Raw genomic sequence first — 21836 nt, 5'->3', positions numbered from 1 at the left:
GCCATTAAAGTCCACATATTTAAACACGAGTTGTGTTTAAGATGCTCTATTGTGCTTTTTGGGGGTTTCACTTTCCTGTAGTTTGTTACATATATTGTATGGCATGTGAATGGTCTGCTAAGATTAAAACAGTTCCCTCCAGAGGCACACATTAAGTCTGTGACAGGAAAGAGAGGAGTCAAGCTGGTTTCACTCTGCAGGCTGATGAGAGGAAGTGGAAACAGGTGAGCAGGTGAACCAGTGACTGCACTCTGAGAAGTGAGGAGGTCAACATGACTCTGAGAGTGTGGAGACATCTGGTGGACAGAGGGAGCATAACAAATAATGCAGGTTTATCGTGTCATATATAATATCCATATTCAGCTCCTCTGCCACCTGCAGTCAGTTGACAAACACTGCGGACAATAAATACACAAATTATACAAATACATGAATAAAAATAGATTGAAAACGGCTGAATTTACTTTTATCATTGGACAAAATATGTCACAGTGACATACGTCTGGTTTCTCTTTCAGGATGAAAAGAACAGAGTTTCTTTAATCAATGCAGATGCTGTTTAAGATAGAAGCCTTTATTGTCATTATATATAACATACAATGAAACTACGAGTGCCCGTACGAGCAGTGCTTAAAATATGCACACATGAACAACAAATTCACAAACTATTTTAGTAAAAGACAAGCAACAAAAGACAAAAACAAGAAGAAGAGGAAAAGACAGTTTAAGAGCTTTAGTGAATGATTAAGGCAGTTCTATAATATGATAAGATACAATAATATGTGGCTGTATAAAAGTAGATTCGTTTTTGAGTTGCAAAGTCTCTGTGTGTGTGTGTGTTAAGCTCAGTGTGTATGTTTTGGGGTAAGAAAGCAATTCATAGTATGTGAATATGCTCTCTATGGCAGAGCGGTATAACCTCATTCAATTATGTGACGCGTTAAAGCAATATGTACAATTACAATTAATCTGAAAACAGTGACACAAAAATAGACTGTGAAATGTTTTATAGTTCATGTGTCCTCACAGTCACCTTCACACTTTCACAGGACAGTAAATATAAACCATGTTTAACCACAGACTCAGCGCGATGCAGAAACACCTTTAACTCGGCAGTAAACCACAGCGAGAGTATTTAGAATCAGCCGTGTGTCTGAGAGATGGAACAAGTCGGTTTAACTGTGAAACCACAAGAAACTTTCATATCTTAAAACATAAATGAGTGCTTCACTTTGACAACTAACACCTACATTTGTTCTTATAAAAAAATAACTATTTATTTAGAATACTTTATAAACAAATATCAGTGCATTCTCATGAATTCACCTTTTCATTAAGGTACAGGGTGTGAAACAGATTCTCAAATCTCCATCTTCACCTGTAAAACAAATGCAGAACAAATGTTAATAATATAGAATATAGAGGTATTATAGAGGTAGGCTTTGTTAAAATGTTATATATGTTTTTATATCATTTACAGGTAGTAAGCATGATTATAAATATTTCTAAAGTTCAAGAATAATAATGAGGAATGTTACAAAATCTAATTTTAAGTTGAATGCATGACTCCAGTAAATGTATGTTAGATGGTTACCCTTTTGTTCTATATATAATATATAGTTAAACCAACATGCATATTTGTATAAAGTCAAAGCACATTATTTTAAACCCTCGTTCAACCAACCACACACCCATTTTGTCCAAAGTTGTAAATATTAGGATGTTTAAAATATCTACCATCCATCCAGTATGACTTAATATAATTAATTATAATAATTTAATTCTCAGTCTTACCCGCTGGATTGTAGAATACAAGTCTACCTCTGCTACGGATGGCTCTGCGTTGAAAATAGAGGTTATGATTCTGGTAACTATCATCTACCAGTCTGAATGTTTTTATTACCAACGAGGACACTGAACATCACAATGGAGCCGTTAAAGCTTTAAAATCAGTAACATTTCTAATCTCATTGGGTCTCACCCTGTTGTTGAGTTTCTTCCGGGCCCAAGGTGTAGTAAACGGCTGTTGGAAATGATTGATCCTCACCTGATAGAGAGACATAGTTAATCATATACATACAGTATATAAACATAACTATTACTAGAAAGTCAGGCCAATTGTTTTTCCAATGTTCTGACAGACAGAAAAAAAGGCCCAAAACATGATTATCTTTGGACAAAAAGTCCCAAGGTATTTAAAGAGGCTCAATCATGCTTTTTGTGGTGTCCCCTCTCATCTAGTGTGTTTTGTAGGTTTTAGAGCATGTAAATGGTCTGCAAAGGCTAACATTCCTGTGTTCCCTCCAGAGGGAGTTTCTCTCCCAAACCCCCCACCCCCTAACAATAATTGTCTAAAATGTTTGCCTTTAGACTGCAATTAAATACACAACTGTACTTGATATAAGTAAGACAAGCATGTAAGGTGAAATTAAAGCAGTAGTAACACTGTCAGGTTTTAGGTACCTTTCTTCTTCCTGTTTTTTGATACCACATCATTCGTCATTTGGCCTGAATCCACTGCACTGGCCTCTACTGAAACCAGCAACAAAGACATATTGTTTAGTTAACACGACGATGATAAATGGACAGACAAATAATGAGACAGAAAAACAGCCAGTGTTTATTAAGTACAGAATATTGTTATCATTTTAATTAGATATGTAACATCCTTTAAACAATTGGTCGTATTCTAATACCACGTATAACTACACTCTAGTTATTTCGCACATGACGAAAAAACCTTTGAATCTTCTATTTAAAAGTCATAGTATATTAAGGTAAGCTAATTACATTACGTAGATCTTTATGAAGGATGCAACCTGGTTTGTGTTCTCACCTGTGTGATGCTCAGCCGGTCCGGGTGCTAACGTGGACTGGCAGAGCAACACTGCAGCATAGTAAAGGAAAAACAACATTAAAACCATAAACAGAAGAAGATTCAGACATGGCATAATGAATATGGAAACTATTTTCCTCCATGCCTCATGTTGTGACAGCTAACATAAATTGACCTATTTTTGAGAGGTAGAAAAAACCATTCATAAAATACAAATAAAATCTATAGGGACGCTGACCTTCACCAAATACCTTCACAGCGTTGAGAAAGATAATTAATGTAATGGCTCAAAATAGAACTGAGTGTTTCCTTATTATCAACACCTCGAATCCTGAATGTCACACAATTAGTTTTTTCATTATTCTTAGGATGGGTGTGATGGCGTTTAGTCGTCTCATTTAGACACTTGTTAGCAACCGCCGCTTTGAAATACACCAGTCGGGTATTTACTGACGTATTTTATGACTTAAAACAAAACGTTAAAATCTCTTCAGCTTGTGTTAACCACAGACCTGATTTCAGGCTTAAACCAAAACAAAATACTTCAACACAAGGGAACACAAAGTATTAAAATGCTGACTCCTTTCAGGTTTTTAAAACTCATTCCTGCAGCTCTCCATAGCCTATAGTAGCAGATTGTTGGTGGATTGTAATCGTACCTCTGTGCCGATAACATTTGCAAAATTGATGTATTCCCACGGCCAGCAGCAGAACCATCAATGAAACAGAGACAAAGATCCACGGGGCGAGAGTGGAGGAAGAGTCTTCAGCTGAAACTGAAATAGGAATAATTAACTTAGGAGCAGACGGTAATCACATGTATTTCTTAACATCATTTTGACATGCATCATCAAAGTGATGAACACATTATAAATCACATATAATATTCTGTAATTGTTGTACTTTAAGTATATTTTGATGCCATTAGTTTTGTCCTATTACTTGTAGTACAAGTAATAATGTAGATTAAATTAAAAGATGCAAAGATTCAAAAGGTTACATAAATATACAAAACTACGGTATAGTTGTGTATATGATATGAACAACTGGGGTCACAGGTTCCTCAACAACGTAATTACAAGACATAAAAACATAAGTAAAATTTGAATGCAAGTATTTTACTTGTATTAAAACATAACATATCTCACCTCTGACAGCCAGCCGGCTCTCTGGTGATTCTCCACCATCAGGGATGCTGCATTTATAGAGTCCTTCATCAGATTTAGAAACTCTGTGGATGGTGATGATTCCTGTGGAGCTGCTCCTGAGGAGGCGGCCATCTTTATAGAAGTCAGCTGAGAGGATGGAGGAAGTGGTCGTCTTGTTTCTGCACCTCAGAGTCACAGATTCTCCCTCCATCACAGGAAGCACAGGACTCTCCAGGATCACAAAGCCAGCTGAACAACAAAGGTGTTAAAGCCTTTCATAACATTTGAAGAAACTGCATACGTTAATGGCAACAACGCTACATTCAACAAATCATGAATGCAAAATCTGCCATGAAATGTTTTGGCCCGAATCAAGAAAAAGCCCCATTACATGTTTGCCCCATGTTTGTTAAACACTTCACTTTGTTGAGTGTCAAATAGCCTCACGTGGAGCACTGAACTCCCTCAGTATAACACACAAGTCTGGCAGGAAGTAGATCACTCGGAAAGTTGGCGAGATAATCCAAACTCAGAAACGTATAAACAAAATGATGTCCGTCATTACAGTGATTGCTCACTTTGTGTGCACTAGTTTTGACTTATCTCTTCTTTTAGCTTTCTCTTAACATCTTTTTCATTTCATTCCCAGAGAAAATCTCATACATTTCTGATCTCACCTCTGACAGTCAGCCAGCTCTCTGGTGATTCTCCACCATCAGGGATGCTGCACTTGTAGAGTCCTTCATCAGATTTAGAAACTCTGTGGATGTTCAGGTTCTCTGTAGAGCTGCTCCTGATGAGGCGGCCATCTTTATAGAAGTCAGCTGAGAGGATGGAGGAAGTGGTCGTCTTGTTTCTGCAGCTCAGAGTCACAGATTCTCCCTCCATCACAGGAAGCACAGGACTCTCCAGGATCACAGAGCCACCTGAACAACATTGGGATCAAACATTCAGTTTGATTTTTGTAGTAGGAGTTATTTACAATAGATTTAGACGAAGGCATTGTGAAGATACTGTGATGTAAAGTCGGGTTGTAACATGCCCAGAAATGAGAAATATCAGATAAATAAACTGAACACATTGATGAATACATCAGAAATCAGAGTGTGTTATTTGTAATATTTGTAGACAATTGTTAAAATGACATCAAAGACAGGAGAAAACCACAATTTGTTTTAGATTTTTGAAACATCGTTTTTTGCAATTTTATGACTTTAATCCAATAGTAGGCTTTGCTTAATGACTACACTCAGCTTTGTGCACGATGTTTGCTCTTATTGCACTTTCTTGATGAATTATGTTCTTTATTTACAATATTAAGATAAAAGAAAATGTTTGCTAAAAAAGGATATGTTTATTTTATAACCTTGGCATCATTGCCCTTTTTTTGTTCTTCTAACAAACATTGTATAGAAAGAATATGTTAATGTCAACATACCGGTGATAATGACGTTCACATAGTTGCTTTTCTTCCCTCCAGCCTCACACCAGTAATCTCCACTGTCCTCCTTATAAGGAGATTTAATGGTGCAATTCAACTCATGAAATGAACCCCATATTGAACCATCACAAGTTTCCTTTCCTGCTTTGCTCCACCGTGAAATGTTCACATCAGTCAAACCATCGAAGCCCACACATCTTAAAGAGAAAGGCTTGTATTCAAAGACCTGAAGTCTGGATGGTTCGATCCAAACATCTTTATCTGAAACTGATAAATACATGTGTTGTTGAGATTAATATATAGCACTTTAAATAAAGTTATGATTTGTTCTGCTTTCTTTTTGGTAAAGAAGCTTCTTACCAACTTTCTGTTCACAGAGCTGCAGAAACACCGTCATCCCTGCAGAGACAACAGAGACAAACATCAGACAGAGTTCTTATATTAGATGTTATAACCTTATATCTTTGATAGATAATACTTTTAAAACAATTTGAAAAATCTTAAAATGTTAATCATTTGTATTTATTTATATGGGGGTAGATTTGCCTCAATATAATGCCTTTGGAAAGATCAACAACCCGTGTGTAAATGTAAAATAAATTCTCAAAAGGATTTGTAAAATCACATAAATATGAATGGAAAATGTGTAAAGAATTTATAAAATGTACGTCAAGCAGCAATTATTTTTCAGACTTCATCTAAAAATGCTTGAAACCACGTCATCGTACCAAAATGGCAGTGACACGCGTAGACTTATTTTTACATTTACACACGGGTTAGTGATCTGTGTACACAAATAATATTGACACAAATCTAGCTCCATATATTCCTCTAGCTAATATGATCTAGTATCATATTTTATCTGAAAAACAGCAGATGAAGACTCAGTACTCACACAGTGTGATGCAGAGCGCTGTGACCTCCATGGCGTCTGGCTGCTGACTGAGTGAACCTCACACTGAAATATAAAAAGAAGAAGAGGGCTGGTCTCTTCCTGTGTGGCTCACTAATGAAACGCCTTGTAGCTCAGACGCGTGTCATGGAAGGAAATACGTGTCAGTGGTGGGGTTAATATTAGAGGCTGAGGCCAAAAACTCACACGTGAGAAAGACAACTTTACGTCTCAATGTGTAGAACAGACAAACAGCATTATGACATGACGGAAAAATATACTTTAACATAACTACTTACACAGAATTAAACATTGTTATGATGCTGTCTTTAAAATATGGAGTACCACAAGGCTCAATTATTGCCACATCTTTATTGCCAAATTTGCCAAATTCCCCCGAGAAACATCATTGGCAGTTTTCTTTTTAAATCCTTATTATGCACGTGATACCCACTCAATATATGTCTTTATTCATAATAATAATAATATTAACAATAACATTAAAAGGCAGTTTGAAAAGGTGATTTCAACATAAATAACATCAATGACCTGGTCCTTTGTTTGATTTGGTCAGAATAAAGCAACATCTACAATAGACCTGCATATGTAAGTAAACTATTTCATTTTTTATTTAATTCACATACTTAAATAATAATATTTAACAAACTGCAGCCTCTATTACTTTCATCTGTTATGCAGGTGACTTTAGAACTAAATGAGAAAAAAAGATGCCCAGTTGTACTAATGCATGAGTCTTGTGATCAGCAGTCCCTTTGTTATTAACACAACCTCGATCAGCCCTTCACTTAACCACAAGGTACATCAGGCTAACTTAAACTACTCGGTTTCCAGATAAAAATAGTTTTACTGCATGTGCTAGCTGGGTGGTTTTCAGACGCTGGCTGCCCGTGAGCTGAGAGGCCCGTCTACCTGTTTCTGTCTGTGGGTTCCTCGTGTGGTTTTTATTCTGAAGGTGAAAGAAGAAGAAGCTGAAACTGTAACGAGGTGCTAAAGCTACAAGAGCAAGAACAGTGGCCCCCATGTTGGAGAAAAGTCTGCTAAAAGTTCACTATCTGTCAGTGGCTGCTAAGGGAAATGACCCACATGCAAACAAGCCAGTGTTTGATTACAAAAAGCTTAAAGACAGACAGAGGCTGCAGGATACTTATACTCTGCAGGCTGATGAGGGGAAGTGGAAATAGGTGAGCAGGTGAACCAGGGTCATGTGACTGCACTCTGAGAAGTGAGGAGTTCAACATGACTCTGAGAGTGTGGAGACATTTGGTGGACAGAGGGAGGAAATACACTGCATCCATTTTTTATTCAGCGAGAAGCTGTAAGGCTTAACATCAAAATGTAGTTATTATATCTAAAAGCATGCAGATGTTTCCATTACAAATAAACAAGGGTTATTTATTTAGTGGGAATGCTGTTAACAGCATTCAATGGAATTCACAATGGAAACCTTTGATCTCTGCACACCTCGTTAGCTCAAATATAAACACCTGTGTCATGGAACACGATGATGTCATCACTCCAACTGACATGCTCAGAGCAGCAGACTTCAGATAAAGGTTAATGATACTGCCCTCAACAGCTCTACGTCAATTATGGGGTGTCATCATCATATGCCGAAGAGAGAGAGAAGAGAGAGAGAAGAGAGAGAGGGCGATCAAGAGAAGAGAGAGAGTAATGTAACCTCCTAATGCTATAACTCCTATGAAAATGTTCAAAAAGTGCTCAAATTTCACATGTGTGCTAACAGTCCAGCCGTGAAGACATCTACGGGACAGTTTTGAGATCTCTTCAAATGCCGTTACCATGGCAACACAATGCTCGCCCTGAAACATGGTTTTCTCATAACTTCAGTGAAAATACTCCAAACAGCCCAAAACTTCAAAGGTTTGGTAACGATGCAGCCATCAACGCATCTAAGCGTATTATGGGGTGTCATCAAATGCCGTTGCCATGGCGACAGACCACTCGCCATGAAACACGATGTCGCTGTAGTCCAATCGACACGGTCCAATCGTCCCCCAATCTTCACTTGTATATCACCGGTCCATGCCTCAACAGCTCTACGCCAAATCTGAGATCTCCCCATATGCCGTTTTTATGGAAACGCATCCCTCGCCATAAAACATGATGTTGCTATAACTCCTATGAAAATGTTCAGAAACTGCTCAAACTTTACATGTGTGCTAACAGTCCAGCCGTGAAGACATCTACGGACAGTTTAGAGATTTCTTCAAATGCCGTTGCCATGGCAACACAATGCTCGCCATGAAACACAGTTTTCTCATACAGATGTAGCGCTTCATTTCAGACGCCTACCCGTGCGGGTCCGTGACCTGCACGGGGTGGGCCCCTGCTGAAAAGGAAAACCCCCCGGCAGGACTTGATACGCCCCCTTGATAAATAAATGTAATTTTCATGAAACCAGCTGCAATGGATCATGGATCCATCAGGGGGAGCCGTGAAAAGCTGCCACACTGGAGGTCATGTGAAATAAACAGCTGATAGATCTACAGGTATCTGATATAGCGGATATTTGTTAAGATCCATATGTCACGGATAGGATCATATTCTGTGCTAAATAAGAGACATTTAATCATTTACAAAACATCACCATGTTTTTATTTAACAAAATAATGTTGTTTAATTCACGTAGGTGTAAGTACAAAACCATCGCTATGTTTTTTCATCAGGAAATGCTGCCCGGCTCAAACAAATGATTTTCAACCATCATCCTCACGATCATTTAACGTATCATATGTTCGCAAATTGAAATGAATGCACTAATACATGTAGTTTAATCCACGTGAGTTTACAACAACAAAAATAATCGCTTTATTTTTATATCACATCCGACCGGAGGAAAATGCAGCACGGCTCTCACTACCGATAATCCTAATCCCACGGGCAAACAATAATATGTACAGTGTTAATAGTTTACTGTATTATTAGTGTCTAATATTACTGCTATAACAATCACACATTGGGTTGTTAAAATCAGACCGTTGTTTTTTTTTAAACAGTCTGAATGAAACGGCAGCTCTCAGGTGATCAGGTGTGTGTTTACCAGTGTTGGGACTAACGTGTTACAAACTAACGCATTACTGTAACGCAACTACCTTTTGCGGTAACTAATAACGTTACTAGTTACCTATTCCCATTCAGTAACGCCGTTATAGTTACTGTGATTTAAATGGGTGCGTTACTGTGTTACATCATGTGATCCAACTGAACCGAATCTCCCTGCAGATGTAATTTACAGGCGAATACAGCGATGTCCTCTCACAGTACCATCATGGAAAAGTGAAAGTGGCCAGAGAGGAGTGATGATTGGTTAACGCGGGGTAACATTTCAGGGTAAGCCAATCAGAAACAGAGTTGGGCGGGTCTTGCCTTATGGGGAAAATAGACAGACACACAAACACTTGCTAACACACACACATAAACGGCAACGCCCACCACCAGCACACACACTTTGGCAGATGCAAGTATCAGCGAGAGCAGCAGCGCATTTACAACTTGGAGATATAATGCCAGGTTACGTATTGTAACCCTTGTTATATTAACACAGGCGGAGCCCTCTACTGGACTCTATGGGTACTACCTTATCATGCAAGCATTCACCTACTGAGATTTCTATAGACGTAGCTGGCCCCGGGGCGGGCCTACCTGAATGCGTGCGCATCTCACTTTCGTATAAAAGGAGGCCTCGCCTCCTGACCACCATCCTACACCACTCTTCAGCAAGCGGTATAGGACAGACAGTGCCCCAAGGTAGAGGGCTCCGCCTGTGTTAATATAACAAGGGTTAGAATACGTAACCCAGCGTTATATCCCTCTACTGGACTCTATGGGTACAGTGGGCGGAGCCCCGATGTATGCATGCACTGTCGTCCAGCACACCGTTCCACCTCACTGTCCCTGACCGGCTTTAGCAGCCGCTGCGCCTCACTCACCTCTCCCTCGGTTGTCACCGTGGAGAAGTCCAGGCTGCGGCCGATAGAGCACACCCTGACGCGCTTGCCTCGCATAAAAGTGTGCTCGAAAACAGTGCTGAGGGCTCCCCTGCATCCGCTTATAGGCAGACAGGGAAAGTCCGCAGCTGTATGGGTTCACTATGCATCCTCTCTCCTGAGTCCCTAAAGAAAAATGGGGAGAGCACAAGTGCCCCCTATGTCCCCACACTCAGACACTGACCCCATGCAGAGTGTGTACGGACTATAGTATGGAGAGCCCTCCATAAGGGCCCAAAGCGCATTACGTCACCCCGCGACCCTCCTGTAAGGGCCCAAAGCGCATTACGTCACCCCGCGACCCTCCAGGAGTTCGGAGAAACGTAAGCGCATTTACGCCCGGAGAGGGGGTAAGATGCCAACTGACCCACAGACCCCCCCTCCTCACCAGTCCTGTGTTGCCCCAGCAAGCACAGACGCTGAGAAAGAGATACAACTTTATGAAGGAGCCTGGCGTTGACCAAGACGCCGTCGTGCATATGTCCTCCACACTCACACCGTTGAATAAAGCTGTCGACGCAGCCACAGCTCGTGTGCGGACCCCCGTGGGACAGGCTCTCCCTGCCTGCTCGTAGGCGTGTGCAATGCCTCCGCAAAGCCAGCCTGCCAGGCGTTTCTTGGACAGAGCTTTTCCAGTCACCCCGCCCCCGAAGCACACAAACAGCTGTTCAGTGCGTCTCATGGTAGCTGTGCGCTCTACATAACATGATAACGTGCGCACCGGGCAGAGGAGGTGTAATTTAGCTTCCCTGGCCCCACCATGGGGTGGAAGACTAAATCCCCCCAACTGAATAGCCCTCGACCTGAATGCACTCCTTAGGCTCTTGGGCACAAAGGGGAGGTTCGGTCTGAGTGTCGCCCCGGTTACCCCGAATCAGTAAACAGCTCGGATGCACCGACAGAGTGGTTACCTCGGACACTCTTTTGGCTGTGGTAAAGGCAAGTAGCAACGCTGTCGTCCACGACAGTGAGGAGAGCTCCAGAGGCTCAAATGGTTCTGTGACCAGAGCCTCGAGCAACAGCGGCAGGTCCCGCTGCGAGGTGGAGGCGCACACTACTGGGCGCAGCCTCCTGACCCCCTGTAAAAACCGCAACATCAGTGGATGAGAAAAGGCTGACCTGTCGTTGAATCCCTCATGACAGGACGAGATGGCTGCTGCATACACTTTACAGTAGAATGAGCAAGCCCTCTGTCCACCAATAACTGTGAAAAGGACAAAATAGAGCCCAACTCACAATATAGGGGCTCCATTTTCCGCTCCTCACACCATCGCTGGAATCCCAGCAGCTTTGGCCTGTAACAGGCTGTGTAGGATCCCGCTCTAGCTGCCTGGATAGACTGAATAACGCTGTCAGACAATCCACCCTGTCTCAGCCTGTCCCTCAGGAGCCAGGCCTGGAGAGGACGGCCCAGAGTGGGTAACGCCCTGATTGCACCTGCCTCTTGAGACATCGCCCCCCAGAACTGGGGAATTACCCAGGGCTGGCCCAACTTCATCTCTGTCATCTCTGAGTACCACGGCGCCCTGACGCGATCCGGCGATACCAGAATGACTGCCAGACGTTCTCGCCTCACTCTCCCCAGGAGAGGGAGAGTGAGACGCAGCGGTGGAGAGGCGTATAGCAGCTTCCTTGGCCATGGCTCGTGTGCAAACGCGTCCACCCCTCAAGGCAGGTCGTCGCTCAGGGCCATGGATAACCACAGGGCACAGTGGCTGTTGCGCCGGCTGGCGAATAGATCCACTTCCGCTCTCCCGAACTGGGCAGGGGGCCGCCCCTCAACATGAGGTCGGCCCCCCTGTTCTCCAGTCCCGGGATATGGAGGGCTCTCAGAGATAACACCACCTCTGAAGCCCATAACCACAGCCTCTCCGCTGTGGCCAACAAGGTGACGGAGCGGACTCCGCCTTGCCTGTTGATATAAGCCACTGTGGTGCTGTTGTCGCTCCTGACCAATACATGTCTCCCTTGAATTAGGGGCATGAAATGCTGGAGGACTAACACTACCGCCCATAGCTCAAGGAGGTTGCTGTGTCGTGTTTCTGTTAGAGACCAGCGCCCACCTATAGCCCTCTTCAGGCAGGTCCCTCCCCATCCTGTTCCCGTGAACACTGTGATGTAGGAGGTTACCCGTCCCAGTGGAGACCCCCTCCGGAGGTACCCGGGTGACCCCCAGAACCGGAGGTTGCCCTCCACTGAGGGGGGGATGGCCACCAAACGCCGTGTGTGCCTCTTGGGATCAAAACGCAGGCTGGAGAACCACCTCTGCAGGCGGCGCATATGCAGTAACCCCTGCGGGACCACAATGTGAGCAGCCGTCATGAAACTCAAAGTCTGCATGACAGTTAAAGCTGTCACTGTCGCCCCCTGTCACAGCCTGTGAACCGCCCGAGAAGGGACGCACTTCTGCTCCCTGACAGGGTGGCGCGTAGCGCGCCTGCATCGAACACCACTCCCAACTACAACGCCTGTTGGTGAGGTATGGGGGTGCTCTTTTTTCAATTGATCGCAAAGCCTAATTTGGTTAGGTGTGTGATCAATTGTGCTGTGCAAAACATTGCCTGTTCCCTGGACCCGGCCATGACTATGAGGTCGTCTAGGTAAAAGAAAAACTCTCATGCCGTGGGCGCGCAGCGGTTGAAGCGCAGTGACCACAAATTCTGAATGTGCATGGGGATAGGGAGTAGCCGAACGGTAATCTGTTGTACTCTTAGGCTATTCCCTGGAAGGCAAAACGCAGACACTTCCTGTGCTCCGGAGCAATTTCCACATGAAAGTATGCGTCTTTCAGGTCGATGGTGGTTAACCAATCGCCCGGTTTGCAATAGCCCAATTAACTGTTTTATAGTTAACATGCAGAATTTTCTGCAGGCAATGTAGCGATTCGGGCTGCTGAGATCTAGAATAGATCTAAATTCCCCTGTCTTCCTGAGAACCAGGAAGTACATGGAATAAAGACAATTTTCTCTGAGCTGAGGGTGCACAACAGACACAGCCTGTTTCTGCACCAGAGCCTGAATCTCTGCTGAGAGGAAACCAATCTCCTCCTGGGAAGACAGATTTCCTCTCGCATGCCCATAAAAGGAGGTGGGACGCTGCAAAACTGGAGTGAATAGCCCCGTTTCAGCGTCCTGTCCATCAACTTTGTTAGCACACAGCTGAGTTTCCATTCCCCATAACATTGTGTTAATGGAAAGCCCTCAGCTGTTGGGCCGCAGCTATGAAGCTGTGATACTCTCTGGTGACCCGTTCCGCCGCAAAACTCCCCGTGAAGGGAAGATTTGCCCATGGAGGGTCGACACAGAAAGGGCCGATTATTTGCTGAGGTCCCTGAACGCACCGCCATGCGCTCTTGTGTGAGCGCGCGCTCCACCATAATGCTGTTTTTACCACTACTCTAAACAGCATTTAATCTGAGTTTTTATAGGCGTAGTGTGTTCTACTGAGGTCCCTGAACGCACTGAGACGCGCTCTTGTGTGAGTGCGGGCTCCGCCATAATGCAGCCTTTACCACTATGGAAAACTGCATTAATTGAAGTCTTTGCTCTAGGCGTGGTGTGTTCTCTGACAGCAATACGCCGGCCATAATGTCCCTGCACCCGCATAGCGCTCTCCTTTAGATAGCACTCCCTGCGGTTCATCCCTCTCATCTGCGCATGCCCACTAGCCACCTCCTTTACAGGAGCTACAGCTGGGGCAGCGAATGGGGAATTTGTACGGTTAACATTGTGTGTAAGATTAGCATTTGTGGAAACAAAAGACACTCAGAATTTGATAAAGATCAACCTCATTCTTATTAGAAGACGTAGTGATCAATGCATTATACAGAGAGGAGGCGGGATTCGCCCTCTCGTCCCGGGGCGGAGAGATGTTCTCCCCCCGCCAGGCCAGTCAGATTCGTGAAGACGGGCAGCCCGTCCCCGTGAGTGCCGGCACGCCGGTTCCACGGGGTGGGCTGAAGAGGTGGAGGGCGCCGCGGGCACGAGATCTCTGTGCCGGCACCTCTCCCTTCGTCTCACCGTCGCGCCGCGCTCCCTCGTCTGCAGAAAAGCCTGTGGAGGAGCGCGCGCTGCGGTGACTCTTCTCTCTACTGAGGTCTTTGAATGCAACGTGGCCCGCCCTCAGAGGAGGGGGGCTGCGCCTGCGCGCACCGTCACAATGCCGTCTCTTCGAAACGGACATTATGGGCAAAAGTGGAATTGTGGAGAGAGATTACTCTTACTCTGGGATAAATGCACTCGTTCTCACTGAATGCATTTTTCCCACACATCACTCTAGAACTAGAGTTTACAAACGTAAACCACCGTTCCCCTGCGGAGGTCCCTGAACTCACCGCGGCCACTCTCACGAGGGCCGCGCGCCCACGTATTAACGCTGTATTTCCCATTCAACGGTGAAATGCATTAATCGTAGCTATTATACCAGGCCAGGTGTGTTTTCTGACAACAGCACGCCGGCAATAGCGTCTCTTGAACCCGCACAGTGCTTTGACAGCACACGGTTTATTCTACTCACGTGCACACGCCCACCTGCTGGCTCCCTATACTGGGGTTTACAGTGGGGGCGGGGAATGTAGGACAGCGTTTCTTCCGCTGGGGATGGGCAAGAATCAGCCACGCTGCGATTACTCCTTATCCCGTGAGCAAGGAGATCGATCCATAGAGCCCCTCCGTAAAGACGGGGCTCCCAGGAGATCAACACGGTCCTCTTTGGAAAAATGTCCTACGTCGTGATATCCCAGGGACATCACAAGGCAGGCAGCGGCGGCGGCCTTTGATGAAGTAGGGTCGACCCTATATCATATGAAGCCACCGAACACCGGTCCCCGGGGGAACCGGGCCTGGGGCAAAGCTCGTGGACCAAGCTACTTATTCGGCCTTGCGGCCAAATAATCGCTCTGACCTGGTGAGGCGGGGGCATCTCTAGCAATGAGCGAGTAGCCCACACACCCGCCGCCATGATCATCATCCAGGGAGAGTACAGCCCTGGGCGGTGGACTTCCATGGACGCCAGACTCGGAAGGGATGGCGAACGTGAAATGGCACCGCCTCGGCCATATCCTGGTCTCCCAAACACTCAAAGCAGAGATGGTGGGGATCGGCGCCAGCTATCTTTCTTTCTCTTTCTTCCTTTGTCTCAAAAAATGAGTCTCGGACTCAGTGCTAGGCTATCACCTCCGCTCGCTGAACAGTAAAGGATGGTGGTCAGGATGGTTAGGGAGGCGAGGCCCCCTTTTATATGGAAGTGAGATGCGCACGCATTCAGGTAGGCCCGCCCTGGGGCCGGCTACGTCTATAGAAATCTCAGTAGGTGAATGCTTGCATGATAAGGTAGTACCCATAGAGTCCAGTAGAGGGCGGAGCCTGTGAGAGATAAAACCACTATTTTCAATTTGTGGGGATAAAGGACGCACAAAATATTATGGTCAAATGTAAACTGTGTGCAGGACAGAAAGCATTGTCCACATCGAAAAACAGCAATGCCAATCTCCTGAAGCACCTAAGTAATGTACATGTTGCTATAAAACTAGTCGCCAAGACCCCACCATCTCAACCACCGGCAGTGACCCAGATGGAGCAACACCATCTAAACAGCCAAAAAACGATTTTTTTAAATCGCCACATGTCACCCAGAGTCAACTAAACAGATTGATTGCTGAAAATAGTTTGTTTGTCTTCAGTGTCAGTCTGACAGTTTATTATTTATCTAATTGTTACTGCCAAAAGAGTGTAGTTCTTGTTTAATTGTTACACTGCCAAAATAGTGTAGTTGTTGTTAATGTGTACACCGTGGTGATTGACATTATTCACCCACGGATCTATGGGTTGGGGTATTGTTCTGCACGGACATTTTAGTGAACCGGACTTCCTGTTTCCGCCGGTCTTCGCTTCCCGGGCATGAAGTTGTTTACAATGGTTTTCAGATGCTAAATAAAAGTCTAGCTTGTACCTTTGATACCCCGCCTCCGACTCCCATCTCTCGGCACCACAACACTGCCAAAAGAGTGTAGTTGTTTTTATTTTCATATTGCACTACTTAGAACTTGATTGTTGAGGCTACAATAAAGATGCCTGCTTTGTTGTTATTGCACAGATTACAGGTACTGAGACAACGAAATGCAGTTTAGCTTCTAACGGTGCAACAAGCAGTAAAGGGAAAAGTAATGTACACAATCTACAGAATAAAATATAGAATTAATTGAATGATGAATAAACAGTGAGGGGTATGAATACACTAGATATACACAGCAGCCTGTGAGCAGTATGAACAGTGTGTATGAATATGCTAAGATATATAAAGTATGACAACGGTAAGCAGTGCAAGTATAGTATAACATATATGGATATTAATTTCATGATAAACATTGTGGAACAATGATGAAAAATGTGAATGGAAGTGGCGACGTAAAACTGACACAAAACAACAACAAACTTTTGCAGAGCCAATGGAGAGTTTCATCAATAGCACGGGGTACAAACCACCAATGAGTGCTCAGCTCGAGATACCAGAGAGTCGAGAGAGTGAATAATATCTGCATTTTCTCTTTTGAGGAGCCCCCACCCCCCATGTTGCCTATGCTGTATGTTGAAAACTCTTTGTTTAAAACTAATTGGCCATCGGAATGTGTGGAGTAAGTCTCCCAAGGGGGATGGTCACATTCCACAGCTCCCCCCCCCCCCTTCCTGTGATCTCTCAACCCCCAGTCTGTAGGTTTGTGTTCGCATATTTCAGTGTTAATTTTGGCAGCTGTTTTTGATTTAGTCTTAGTCTTTAGACGAAAATGGTTATTAGTTTTAGTCACATTTTAGTCATTCCTATCCTTCGTAGTTTTAGTCTAGTTTTAGTCGACGAAAACTCAAAACGTTTTAGTCAACTTTTAGTCGACGAAAACTCAAAACGTTTTAGTCAACTTTTAGTCGAAGAAAAATTACATTTTAGTCAACTTTTAGTCAAAATGTGTCTCTATACTCTCTGAACGCTCCGTCCCCGGCAGATCTCTGTGTCCGCTGCTACATTTCTGTTAGGCCCCGCCCCCCGCACACAGAGAGACACAGGGAGATCGCTCTTCTGGAGAGAAGAGAGGGGGAAATAATGATATTGCAAGTTAGAAACGTAAGATGCATTTTGACAGACAAGATGGACACTTGGGGGAAAATATGCTGCGTTTTGAATGTCCGATAGTCCACCATTAATACCTTAGTCCCGACTCGTCTCGTCAACGAAAACTAAATATACATTTCGTCCTAGTTTTCGTTATCAAGAATCTATTTTTAGCTCGTCATCGTCTCGTCTTAGTCAAGTAAAAACGGTTGTTGACGAACATTTTTCGTCATAGTTTTCGTTGACGAAATTAACACTGGCATATTTAAACTGTCGCACTTTCTGTTGCTTCTATCGTGCATTGCCGGTATGAAAGGATCTGTGCCGGAAATATCAAACATTTAATAAAAGTGAAAAACAATTAACAAGACTTAACGTATTAATAATAATTAATTATATTTATTCCGTTTGGATGTAGGATTTTTGACTTTGTTTAGAGCAGTGATCTTCTCTGCAGCAGAGAGCAGACCGGACCTAACCCTGAAAAGTATTATCAGCTGAAATTAATCATTATGTTATTAATATTAAATACATATAAGTATTTTTACAACTTGTATTTAGAAATACTCTGTTGTAATTATTGATGCATAAATGTGTTCATCCATTCAATGTGGCATCTGCTATAAAGGGGTTAATGTATGATATTACTTAATAATACAATACATTATAATATATGATATGATAATTATATTTTAGTTTTATTCATTTTTTATTTCATAGTTTCTCATTATTATAATTTTTATCGCTCATCTTATTTTTGATTTTATTAATCTGTGTGAATCTGTGCTATCCTGTTTTTCACTCTTACCCTGTTGCTGTTTGAACTACTAAATTTCCCCACGGGGATTAATAAAGGTCCATCTTATCTTAATGTATAAATTGATTTACTTCAATCTACTGTACTGTGTAAAAACACCCCAACAATATTACAAAAAATATACTGCATAAAGCAAACTATATACTTTATTTGATCTAAAATATTGATGTTTTTTCATTATAGTAGCCTGTGAAAACCATAACAAATAAGTGATTAAATGCTACAGTATTCAGCAAACAAAACTGCAGAGCTGCAAACAATGCAAAGAGAATAAGTTCTACAACACCCAGTTGTCTTTGTGTATTTGTGAATGAAGCGCCATCTCATGGTTAAATCCTGTAATTGAACAAATGGGGAAATTTGGCAACGCCCTCTAGCAATTTGGCAACACCCACAGCCACTGGGATCCGCTGGACTTTTGACTGGGACACACCCATGTAAGTCCTATTTGGAGTGCTACATCTGTAAATTCTGTGAAAATGCTCCAAACGCCCCAAAACTTCACAGGTTTGGTAACGATGCAGCCATCAACGCATCTAAGCATATTATGGGATTTCATCAAATGCCGTTGGCATGGCGACAGATCATTCGCCATCAAGTTAGTTCCGAAGTTTGCAGTTTGAATATTCTGCTGTTTTTCCAAGCCTTTTTACTTTATTTTCTTCTCTCATCACACATTCAACCCCCCAGTGTTCATGTATCATTTCAATCTCAATTATTCACTTTCTTCTTACACATTACATTTCAGCATAGCAGTTTAGCGTTAGATTTTCAGCATAAAGCATTCCCACTAGCAATTTCTTCAGGAATTGCATTCTCTAGTTAATATGTAATGTTCAAAGGAAGGTCAAATGATCAGCAACTCTGTCTCCTGAATAGTCAGTTGACTAAAACGATGCAGATCATTAGATATCATAACAAAAATGATAAAACAAATAGTATTTTATCTTATCTTATAATAATAGAACTAAAAACAATTTCATAAGCTTCAGTGAAATAAAAACATAAACGTTTTTTTTGGAGCCCGTCCAGCTAGCTTGCTAAGGACTGTGCTATGTTGGCCACCCTCTAATTAATTGGTGTGAAAATGGAGACAATTGGACAATGTCAAATATTTAGCTGTTTTCAGGACCCTGTCCAGGGATACGGGCATATATCGACGATTTCTTCCCAAGGTGGCCACATCGTGGTGCCCTTGAGCAAGGCACCGGACATCCCCCTCCCCCCCTCACTCCCATTACTCCCTGGGCGCTGTACAGTAGCTGCCCACTAGTACTAGGATGGGTTAAATGCAGAGGCCACATTTCACTGTGTGTGCTGTGTGCTCTGCATGTGTGACCATTAAAGAGGGGTTTCATCCCTCCAATTCTATCTATCTAACAGAGTATTCCTACACTCTGGTACTTCTACTTTTACACAAGTACAAGAATCTGAGTATTTCTACTTTTACTCTGGTACAATACCTGAGTACTTTTACTTTTACTCGAGTACAAGATCTGAGTATTTCTATTTTTACTCAAGTATAAGATCTGAGTACTTCTGTTTTACTCAAGTATAAGATCTGAGTACAAAAGTGATATTTGAGCAGAAAATACAAACTTATTTTAAACGTTTATTCAAACATGTACAGTAATTTAAAAAATGTAGTTGTCACTCCTGATTTAGTTTGAACTTATCAAAGAACGTGCACGTATCACAAAAAAAACTTTTATCTATCAACTGAGGTTGAATATCACAGGAAATATGAAAAAGAAACACATTTTGAACTCGTATTTCTAAAAGCAAAAATAATCCAAATGGTACACGAGCATATGTCAAAATAAACTTTATTTAAAATTGTTCATTATCTTGATTACAGAAAAAGGAGTAGTGGATAATATGTTTACAGAATACATTGATATATAATATAATATATAATATAATATAAAAATATATATTTCAAATCCAGTAATCATGCAAAATAACAGTTCTTGAGACAATTACAAAATGTGAGCTAATTTGCATTAGCTCACTTTTTTTAATGGATGTATATGAGTTCCATATTTGAGATTTCTTAATCATGTAATGCCTACAATTGATTTTCAGTCAAATATAAAAGCAGTGGTTTGAAAAAGGCAGATCTGTTCACCAATAAATATGTTCTGAAAAGTTTAATATACCAGAATGATAAAGGTAAAGTGGGTGATTTTATATCTATACCATATATATGTGATCTCTGAGTCATGCTGTTCCTCAATGTTTATAATCTGGTATCTTTCCCTCATGACTTCCTGATGCTGATAAAGCACAGACTTTTTCAGGAGAAGAGTGGTATAGACTTTGCAATTCAATGCATTACTTTTCACATTATATACTGTGCAGGATTTTATTTGCAACCTTTGATGAAAGCAGGGTATGATGAGGGTCTAAGGACAGAGGGTGTCATATTGTCATACTGATATTCTGTACAAACTGTGAAGTACACTGAGACAAATGTAACATGTGTGATATTGGGCTATATAAATAAACATTGATTGATTGATTGAATAAAAAAAAATCAGATTACAGTGTAATTAATGTTGGCATGACTGGTTGCTTAATATCATTTTTTTTGAGCCATGGGAAAACAAGTTAAAATCAGTACAGGTTTTAAGTTCAACTGGAAGAGTATTCCAGTGCTTGATGGCCGTAAACGAAAATGCTGATTGTCCAAAGGCAGTGCGCCTCAGAGGGATGGTTAGATCTGCATTTGATGAAGATCTGGAGTTTCTGCAACTCTGCTCATGGCGAAACTGAAAAAAGCCCCTCAACGGTGGTGTTGTAGAATTGTGAATGATTCTGAATATCAATCAAACTCGGGAAAATAGAACAAGACTATCAAAACTGAAAAGTTTGTATTTGGACAGTATATTGCAATGATGGTGTTGTAATGACTTTCTATCCATAACTTTTAAGGCTTGTTTATAAAGAACATCAAGTGGTCTCATAGCAGTCTTAGTTGCTTTGGACCAGCAGGTTATACAATATTGAAAATGTGATAGTATCATGGCATGCAAAAAGGTTTTCGATGCTTCTGTGTTAATGAGTTCCTAATATGTTTAAATTTGAAAATATTATATTTCAGCTTTCTAGTCATGCTTCTAATATGGCTTTCAAAAGTCAAATTGGCATCCAAGATCACTCCCAAGTACTTGACCTCATTGACGTTTTCAATTATTTTACCATTCACACGAAGCTGTGGATGCATGGTTGTTTTTTTCTTATTCGTGAAATACATTGTCACTGTTTTGTTGGTGTTTAAAGTAAGACACGAGTCATTTAACCATTGAGCAACTTTGTGCAGCGTCGACGAGAGCTTAGAGGCAACCTGTTCAGCATCTTTCCCATGAGTGTAAACCACTGTGTCGTCAGCATACATCTGGACGTCCACATCCTCACAAACAGATGGGAGATCATTAATATATATGCTGAACTACAGCGGTCCAAGAATTGAGCCTTGTGGCACTCCGATTGAGCATGGCGTAGTTTCTGACAGTTTATCATTTATACAGACACATTGAGAAAGACCAGCTAAATAAGACCTGATCCATTGTA

The 21836-nt window shown here is 42.2% G+C and overlaps 1 protein-coding gene across 5 annotated transcripts in view; it reads right to left on the bottom strand.

The window, feature by feature from the left end:
- Positions 1–553: 553 nt before the first annotated feature.
- Positions 554–21836, bottom strand: part of LOC307031827 (Fc receptor-like A) — a gene marked incomplete at its 5' end in the record, with an annotated part of 23755 nt that continues 2472 nt past the window's right edge. Inside the window, 12 exons of one of the 5 annotated variants that reach the window (XM_079669278.1) lie at positions 577–1378; positions 1795–1838; positions 1982–2047; positions 2464–2532; positions 2837–2887; positions 3496–3612; positions 3985–4233; positions 4662–4910; positions 5423–5692; positions 5786–5824; positions 6321–6383; positions 7248–7634. In XM_079669278.1, the coding sequence (XP_079525404.1) occupies positions 1361–1378; positions 1795–1838; positions 1982–2047; positions 2464–2532; positions 2837–2887; positions 3496–3612; positions 3985–4233; positions 4662–4910; positions 5423–5692; positions 5786–5824; positions 6321–6351 (1203 nt within the window). In that variant the 3' untranslated portion in view covers positions 577–1360. Of the gene's footprint in view, positions 1379–1794; positions 1839–1981; positions 2048–2463; positions 2533–2836; positions 2888–3495; positions 3613–3984; positions 4234–4661; positions 4911–5422; positions 5693–5785; positions 5825–6320; positions 6384–7247; positions 7635–21836 lie in introns of those variants that run through there. The other 4 variants (XM_079669274.1, XM_079669277.1, XM_079669275.1 and 1 more) reach the window with 4 other exon arrangements.

Source organism: Notothenia rossii (assembly GCF_949606895.1).
Source record: "Notothenia rossii genome assembly, chromosome: 3".
NCBI lineage: Eukaryota > Metazoa > Chordata > Actinopteri > Perciformes > Nototheniidae > Notothenia > Notothenia rossii.
The sequence above is the reverse complement of the archived record's forward strand: the minus strand, read 5'-3'. Positions and strand labels throughout refer to the sequence as shown.